General features: G+C 33.7%; 2 protein-coding genes across 5 annotated transcripts in view; one reads left to right on the top strand and one right to left on the bottom strand.

Annotated features, from left to right (window-relative positions):
• Positions 1-9295, top strand: part of LOC129802818 (copper-transporting ATPase 1) — a 69998-nt gene that overhangs the window by 40106 nt on the left and 20597 nt on the right. The window lies entirely within an intron of this gene.
• On the bottom strand, positions 2585-9210 carry LOC129802819 (ovarian-specific serine/threonine-protein kinase Lok). Its single transcript, XM_055848922.1, has 2 exons — positions 8830-9210; positions 2585-4204 (listed from the first exon to the last, which is right to left on the bottom strand). The coding sequence occupies exons 1-2, from the start codon at positions 9053-9055 to the stop codon at positions 2892-2894; spliced, it is 1539 nt and encodes a 512-aa protein (XP_055704897.1). The 5' UTR covers positions 9056-9210; the 3' UTR covers positions 2585-2891.

The raw sequence follows: 9295 nt of genomic DNA, 5'->3' as shown, positions 1-9295 counted from the left end.
CATTTAAAAGTCGAATTTTATTTGTTTAATACTTGGATTTACAAGATAAGTTATTTTTGCCCATTATTCTTTATTACGGAGTTACGTGGGTCAAGAAAACTAAAAAAAGAAGGAATTTTCTAAAATTTTTATTTAAAAATTCAGCAATTGAAACCTGATTTTTGTAGATTCATATTACTTTTCGAGGGCAGCATTACTCGGAATCGGTTCATCTGAAATCCAAAAACAAAATATTTCCTATTAGCTGATGAATTAAATTAGTCCTTGGATGAAGGATTATATGTTTTCAGTTCATCACAACTTATTCTAATATGTCAAAAATGTTTTTCAAAAATCCTTTGTTCAAGGACCAGTTTAACTTATCGGCTAACAGAAAAAATTGATTTCTGGATTTCAGATAAACCAATTCCGGGAATTATTGTCCACCGAAAAGTATACTTTTTAACGGTCTCTGAAAATCAAGTCCCAGAGACTGAATAGTTTTAAGTGAAAATTTCAGAAAATGTAGTGTAAATGTTGTACATTTTCACGCATAACAGCTTGAATTAAATAATTTTTCTATTGTTGAAAAAAAAAAATAGAGAAAATATGCTTTTTTAACTGCTCGAACTCAAAGACAGAGCAGAATTGTCTTTTTTTCAACTTGTCACCGTCCTGGAGCTTAAACGGTAAAAGATATCGACTTCCGGTCTTTGATGACCCCTAATAAACAAAACAAAAAAAAAACAAAACTCCAGACGTTTTTAATTTCTTTTCACCCTACAACTCTTCCATCCCCTAAAAACCATGTTTTTTCGGTTTTTCTCAAAATTGGCCCAAGCTTTTTCAATTAATTTCGGATATGTTTTAAATGTAGTCCAAGTAAACATTTTGTCCAAATATACCTACGACCGAAAATTCGCCATTTTGAATTATTGAAGGTCAAAGGTCAAACCGGTCAACCACTTTGGAGGGCCCATTTTTTAACCGATTTGGTTGAATTTAGTATTGAAATTTCAAACCTGGCTGCATCGGTCTTTATCGGTAATGAATTGGTTAAGAACCGATTTTTTCATTTTCAAATGCTTTTGTGATTATGAATCATTTTGATCTCTAGTAGACCAGTAAGCATCAACAGACCATGCGAAAAACTAATTGAAGGAGAGCCTCTATCTCGTAAGTTCGAGCATTCCGCAAAGCTGGGACGCTTTGCCATAACTTTTTTGTCTATTTTGACCCATGTAACTCTTTAATATTAATACTATAACATAAGTAGAAGGTAGGTAATAAGTTCCGAATGTGTCAGTCTCTAAATCATTATTAAATTGAACATAATTTCTTGTTCGAAAGCAGACCACCTGCCCCTACATTATGTATTAATTTGAAAGATTAAAAATTTTTAGTTAGTAAACTATCCTATTTTGATCAGTAAATAAATGGATATGTCGCATAAGTGATTCTCATAGTAGATTAATTAACTATTTTCATGCATTTTATGATTAAAAAAATTAGTGCAATTAGATTTGCGCAGGGGTTAGCTTTTCAATATATTAAATACGATTAAAACAATTTTTCTGAGTCTTAAAATCAGCATTGAGGATTCTTTTGATTCGGTTATTAAAAAATCGTCATGGTTAATACTTAACTAAATTAATTAATTTTTCTTATCAATATATTTTTATTTCAAACTACATAATCATCTCAAGACTTCATTAGTATGGTCTGGTGAATAAGTTAATAGGGTACAGTCAGCCCTTTTCGCCATGTAAGCACTTTTTGGGCACCTAAGATAAAACAACTAATTTAAGGAATTTAATAATAAATGGTACTTCTACACTCATAATATGCTCTATTCTACTATTTTAATGGGTTATCACGTCTTTTAATTATTTAAAATTCATTTTAAAATAAGTGGCGAAAAGTACTGAAACAAGAACAATTAGCGAAAATGCAAATTTTTCAATGAGATTCACTAAAATTCTCGAAAAGTATCCTAGATATTTAGATAGATGTTGATTCAAAGTATCTTTATACAATAATTCATTTTAGTGTGACAAAAATTCTACACCTAAGTGGCCATAAAAGCTTAATGGTGGCGAAAAGTACTGACTCTACCCTATTTTAGCTATTAGATAAAATGATTATATTTCTGTGAAAATTTTTATTTTAATAAGACCAATTGATTATTTTGATTTTACATAAATCTACATAATGTCTTTAACTCTTATTTGACTTTACTTACGTGAAGTGGTTTGCAGAAAACTCCATGTCCTTTTCCGTAACTGTTTGGCCTTTAATTCTGATAAGAATCTGATAGATCAGTGAACTTAAAAACGAAACCGTGACAAAAATTATTCAAATTGAAAAATTCTGTAGGAATGGGAGTAGGATAAAGTGGTACAAGTTGGACAATGATACAATTTGGACAGGGCTTTTTTCTTGATAAATTTAGTATTTAATTTTTATTTGTCTATTTTTAATGCTTTAGTTTTATAATTTGGTTCCTTTTGCTTAAAAAAAAATTAGTACTGTATTAATCAAGAAAAAATCCCTGTCCAAATTTCAATAACAAAAAAAAAATAATATTCCCAAAATAAAAGAGAAATTTTTCTTTCGTTATTCCAAAAACTTTTTATTTAAACTTCACGAAACAATAACTTTGAGATTTATTTTCATTCAAATATAAACATCTTAAGAGAGCGCAAAAAGGCACTTGTCGCAATCACGAAAATGAGGTAAATTTTGAGCACGCAGCTCGAACACAAGCAGCTTCCCTAAGTTCCTCTAACACTGTCTCCTTCTCAAACATTGAGAAAAAAAATAAATGATTTCAGTGGCGTCAAAGATTCCAAAAAGAAAAAATTTGTCAATCACAAAAATTTCGTGGTGTTGGTGGATTTTGGTGATTTTGGCTAGGATTGAATGTCCACTCGGATCCTCTTGGCCGGTGGTTCCATGAATTGTTCATCGGGCAACTCATGGATGGGCGTTGTTGCAGTCACAGTGTCGGTAATTGGTGGTCTCGGGGGCGCTGTGTCCGTGTCCAGGGAAGTCAGCTGAATATGATCTCGCATTAGTTGCTGAGCCGTGAAGATGGTTTGACGATTCTGGAGCCATTTGTGACTCAAGAGGCTGGTGATTGTTGGTCGAATTTCGACTTTGGTGCGGAGGCAATCGAAAATGAGCACCTGGGCGGCTTTGGTGAGATCCTTGAAGCGTGGATTGCTGGTCACTTGACGACGATTATTGCGTATGACAAAGGGAAAGTCACCACAGAGGCAAGTGTACAGCATGACACCAAGACTCCAAATGTCAACTTTCTCCGTGTAAGCTCCGGCATCATTGTGCAGAACTTCCGGTGCAACGTACTGTGGAGTTCCGCACATTGTCTTCATGATGGAATCCTTACGGACAAATTTGCTCAGTCCAAAATCCGTCACTTTGACCAGGGTGATCATGTCATGCGTTGCCAGGAGAATATTGTCCGGTTTGATGTCCCTATGGGTGATTTTATTGTCATGCAAATACTTGACAGCATAGCAAGTTTGGAGGAAATAGAGCCTGGAAATATCCTCAGACAGATACTTTTTCTCCTGCGTCGTAATCCTGTGGCACAAATCCCCCCCATTCATCAACTCCAGGAACATATAAACTGCATCCGGACGATCAATTATCTCATGCATCCCAATGACACAGGGATGCCTGAGCTTTCGCAAAATCTCAATTTCATTGTGAATCCTCGGGGAATTATTCTGTCTTCCCGGCAAGTAGACAGCCTCACTGAATCTACACTTCTTCACAATTTTCATCGCATACGGCATGCATGTGCGCACATTGAACACTTTGGTGACTTCACCACATCCTCCTGCCCCCAATTTGGCTCCAACATAGTAATTTGTAGCAATTTCCTGAGGTAAATCCAGCATGCAATTGAAATGCAAATCCATGAAACGGAAAAGGTGAAACTTTGGTGATATAATTGAAATTGTATCGCCATTGCGGAGGACACGGCACTTTCCCTTGCCCAATCTCACTTGAGATATAAATGTCCCATTGGTGGATGTATCCTCGAGAATTGGCGGATTGAGGGGATGACTGAGATCTCGACGAACAATAAAATGAACCTTACTCAGCTTCACAATTTCCTGCTCGGGAATCTCATTTTTTGTGATGGTAAAATCAACTCCACTCAAACGACCAACTTTCCATTCCTCCTCGAACAGATCTGCAAGTTCCAACCAACAATTCAGCCATTTAAAAACCCCATATCAAATTAAAATGTACCAAAAAAAAAATTTCCTATACCAATAAATCTCTCAATAGGAAAAAAACTAGTCTTCCCTGATTTACAATCTTTTTAAGAAAAAAAAAGACTAAAAAGAAGAGCGAAGAGAGTCCCTCCTCAGATGTTCAAGAAGATGTTTTCTACCTGAATTTATATGACCTTTTTATTCGCAACTGAACTATTCTTCTATTCTACAAGTTCATCTATTGAGCAGGCAATAAGAAAGGAAAGAACAAAAAATTGTAGCATAGAGATTCTAAGGATAAATTTTTCAGTGATAGAGCAAAAAAAATTTAGCAACAGAACTTAGTTTTCGACCCCAGAGACAGTTCTGCTGAAGATAAAAACCTGTACACTGTAAATTCCTTACGAATGCAGAATTAAGTTCTTCTATATTAATTAGGGTAAATGGCTTAATTCAAAACCATTTCCAGACGCTTTAACTTTGACAGAAGATTCAACACATTAAGTTCATATTTTTTCTGAAGAGAATTACATAAATTTGCTCCTTGACTCCTCTAGAATGTTACTGTTTAGTGAAAATTCTTTAAATATAATTTGAAAACTTCTTAAATACAAGAAAAATACGCGAGCGTAAAATGCTTCTATTGGAAACAAATTAATCCAAATGGAGACAAGGGAAAGTTTCTAATTGGAGACAAACAGTGTAAGTGAAACCGCGATGAAAGGCTTCCAAAACCTTGTTGAGTTGCTCCTGAGTGCAGGAATTGTTCTTATTCCTGGTCTTTTCTCCTTTCCCATCTCAAACAAAAGGAAAATCTCTCCAAAAAAATCATATTTCCGGGGTTTCCTTTTAGTTTGAAAACTCCTTTTTGTTCACGAAATAGGTAATTTTTTAATTTGAAAACTTCACGTACCGTGAACAATAAAGATTAGCACTTAATTTAACTAAAATTAGTCAGAAATATGACATAAATGTTAAACAAAACGAATAAACAACAGTCAATTTATTATGTTTTTCATTGGAAAACATGGTCGATTGATGAAAAATTCAATGGTGAAAAGGTACACTTTTATTTTTTCTGAGAAATTAACAAATTAAAATTTGTGAATATGAATAGATTTTCGCTTTATTTGGAGCAAAATTAACTAAATAATGAAATAGTGGTATAGAAAATATATAAATATAATAATTTAGTACTGTATATATCATGAAAACAGTGACGTTTCCATTTGGAGTAGCGAAAAATTTCCATTTGAAGCAGGTTTTGAATTAGCTTAATTTACCCTAGAACAGTCATCATTTGAAATTCGCAAGTCAATTCTCCTCATTAGAACGGGATCTTACTCGAATCGATGTTCAATTGACTCTTTTACATTGTGATTTTCGATTATCTATATTTTAGAGTTGATTTTACTTCAATTTAGGTGTAATATTCGGAAGAGTTGTTTAACTTTTTTTCCTAGAATTTACATAACAAATGAGTGTAAATAACTCTTTTTAAGAGTTAAAATAACTCGTTCCAAGAGTTAAAAAAAAATGTTTTTTGGAGTTAAAATAACTCTTGCAAATCCCAAAATGGATAGATTTTGCAGTTTTATGTTTTTTTTATTTTATCATTTTCTTTATTAATATTTTCTTGATCTCAAGTTCCCTATGTTCCGAGCGAAATATCACGTATGATGCAAGCACATTTCTTCATGAAACACTGTTAGACATATTTCTAATTGATGTTCTATATGAACTTTTTCACACGAAAATCTTGACTTAAAACGAAAACACTCAAGCATATACTTCAGTCGAGATGAAATTTTACATAAAAAAAGTAATAATTACATCGATATCCGACGAATTAATAATTCAACTCGCACGAAGAGTTGTTTCAACTCTATTTACTAAAATTTACAACGAAAAAGGGTACCAATTACATCGATATTCGTAGAGTTAATTCAAGTCTACCATAGAGTTGTTTTAACTTTTTAGGTTTTTTCTTAGTGTAGAGAATGGGTAGCCTTGGAAAGATCGGAAGTAAAGATCTAAATTTCCTCAGGTTTTTGAAAATACAACACATTTAGGGTAAGTGCTCATAATTTTGGACAGTTTCTAAATTTGGACACTTTGAGGGTAAAATTGGACACTAAAAATAAATTGATTAAAATGATGGATTTTTATTCCAATATTTGATGAAAAATGAATTCCATCTAAATATTTGTTCTTTTTGGAAGATTTTGACACTAAATACGTTAAATTTTGAATATGATTTGAGTTGAAATAGCTTTGTTGAAAATTCAGTGTGAGCAATTGCTTACGAGAAATATGACAGAACTTCGTGGCTTACTTCAGTCTTATTTAGTTTTGGTGAAGTACTAACAAAGTTTATTCGCTGTTTTTGAGTGATATTATTGAATATTCATTGAATATTGTGTTGATTCATGTTACTGATGATTTGTACATTTGACCTGAAGTGAGATTTGCCTTGTGAATTATATTTTTCGTGTGAAAAATGGGAAATTTTTTAAGACATTCACCAGTGAGGTGATGATTCTTATTTTGGACAGGTGTTTTTCTCACGAAATTTCGTGAAGTTTTAGCTTTTGTGATGACTAGGTTGGACAAATGCCTGGAGAAACAAAGGAGCATCATCTCTACGAAAGAGATGTAGCGAGAAATGCCTTGAAAGGCTCCCGGAAAGGTCAGGGAATGAGCGAATCCGCACGTACTTGGAGTATCGAAGTCAACTCACTTTAATGAATGATATGGAAAGTTTCCGGGCTTCTGTGACATTCTACGTTTCCCTTACATGAACAGGAAGAGGACTTCGTAAGATTGGTTCATAAAATGAAGAACAATGGGCATCCTGTTGAGGCGGATTATCTGTCCAAATTTACAGACAAGTTGTAAAAATTAATAACCAAGTTGTCCAAAATAAGAGTCAAATTCACCTCTACATATCAATTCATTTTTAAACGTATTAAAACTAATTTTAGTAAAAATGAGATGATAAATAGCTTGCCAAGTTTGTAAACAATCCTTCTGAAAAGAGAGTAACAAAAAAAGTCAATTAGTATTGAAAATATCGCACTTCAAACTTGGGATATCGATGCTTATAAGCAGACTGTCCAAAATTATGAGCACTTCCCCTATGTGAATTTTGATTTCATGAAATTTTCCTGATCTAAAGAGGCTATTAAGCCATTACAATGGATTTTGAGGCAATTTAACCTCGATTGAATGCAGCGGTGTAAATGGCATCATTGTTTAACTAACCTACACAAAACTATTTAAATATAATTTGCGTCTGACTGAATTTAATAATACCTCAAGTTAACTAGAACTACTAAGTTTTCCTGCTTAAAGGTGCGGATTTACAAATTCTTTACTAATTACTACTTAAAATACGCTTAATTGCCTAATTGTCAGTGGGAAGTTTCTGACCTGAGCTAGGTTAATGGTTAAAGATAATGTGTAATTTTCGAAATCAATAATGAGTAATAATGCCTTTTTGCATTAAACTTAAACCCTCAAATATCGTTCAAATCTGCTCGCTATGTTCACTATCTTGTTCGTTCCAAAAGAAAATGTTACAGTAATAGATGTTTTAAATATATTTTTCTAAATTTTTCTGAATAACATTTTCCTGATTTGTGTGCCGGAGCCATAATGCCTTCGGCATACCTTTAAGCTTGATATAATTTCATGAAATCTAAATTCACTTCTGCTTCATTCGCAAATGACTTGCATAAGTTTATCTCGCTCTTACGGATTCAAAATTGGACGGAACAAAATTTAATTTGGTGTGATGTTCAAAATAAGAAGAAGAGTGCGAAAGAGTAGGATAGACATATGCGAAACTTTTAAGAACGAAAGAGATGTGAATTTCGACTTTATGAAATTTTCCTGATCTAAAAGATGTGCAGGAGCCATAAGAATAGGAGTTCAATTTTGTTTCTAATTTCACTTCCAATTTTAATTTGGCAGAAAGAGACAAATATTTCCTCTTTGAAAGAGTAAGAGATAAAGTTTCAATCGATTCAATTTCAAATTGAAAGAATTAAAAAACGAAATTAAAAAAAGGAAAATTTTCCGAAAGGTTCTAAGCTTTTGTAGCCAACTTTCGAGTTTTTAATGATTCCGGGAAGCTTTTCAACTCCTTTCTCATTCAATTCTAAATTGGATGTGTTTGATATTCACAAGAAGAGGAATGCGAATGAGTGGGATGGACATATACCAAACATTTGAGATAGAAAGGGATGTGAATTTCGATTCATGAAATTTTCCTGATCTAAAAGGTGTGCCGGAGCCATAAAATTCCATTTTGTTAATCGAAATTAATAGAAAATAGTTAATAGTATTAGATTTATTTTTCAAAATAGAATTTCTGCTTCGATAAATAAAAGAAAAATTGAAAAATTCAAAGGCTGTCGCATTCAAAGGCAGCCACTTTCCGTATTGCTACAAAATCCACTATAAACAATTTATTTTCTTATCAATTCCTTCAACTCTCCCAAGAATCTCAAACCGTTTTTTACAGTGTGTGATAATGACAATCAAAGAAGGCATTCATTCATGACAAACAAACGCACTTTTCCTCCTGATAACTCACCGTGAAATGTATCAGTTCCTTCGGGATGGTATTCATGGAGGCCACACTGTGTTGAAGATTCATTTTCCGGGATATTGGGACGCATTCGCTGGACGTAGATGCGCCCCCAGGGATTTCGTGTCTCTCCGGCCGCAATAGTTTGTTGTGATTCCCACTGTGATTGTGTGTAGTATTGCGTCTGGGTTTGGGTGCACTCCTGCGTCGCACTAACCTCGGCATTTGTCATCTTTTGCACGATTGGGGCACTTCACAATTCCGGATGGACTTTTCACGGCCTCTCTGTAGCGGTTTTTTGTACGAAAATTACCAAACAAGAAAATTTGATCGAACGCATGCGCAAATTGTCAGCTTTTTCACCCCATAACTGTGTACTCTGTGAATATTGTTGGAAATTGACGGGGATTGTCGTTGGACAAGCATGGGAAATCCGGTGAGAGTTTGTGTTATTGGGGTAATCTGCAGCGCC

This window comes from Phlebotomus papatasi, chromosome 2 (assembly GCF_024763615.1).
Source record: "Phlebotomus papatasi isolate M1 chromosome 2, Ppap_2.1, whole genome shotgun sequence".
NCBI lineage: Eukaryota > Metazoa > Arthropoda > Insecta > Diptera > Psychodidae > Phlebotomus > Phlebotomus papatasi.
Note: the sequence above shows the minus strand (reverse complement) of the source record. Positions and strands in the feature narration are given on the sequence as shown.

Excerpts from the sequence above, each read along its gene's own strand:
- LOC129802819 (XM_055848922.1), bottom strand. The coding sequence starts at position 9,055 with ATGACAAATGCCGAGGTTAGTGCGACGCAGGAGTGCACCCAAACCCAG. Across the intron at positions 4,205-8,829 it reads AGGAACTGATACATTTCACG|ATCTGTTCGAGGAGGAATGG; the intron begins GTGAGTTATCAG and ends TGGAACTTGCAG.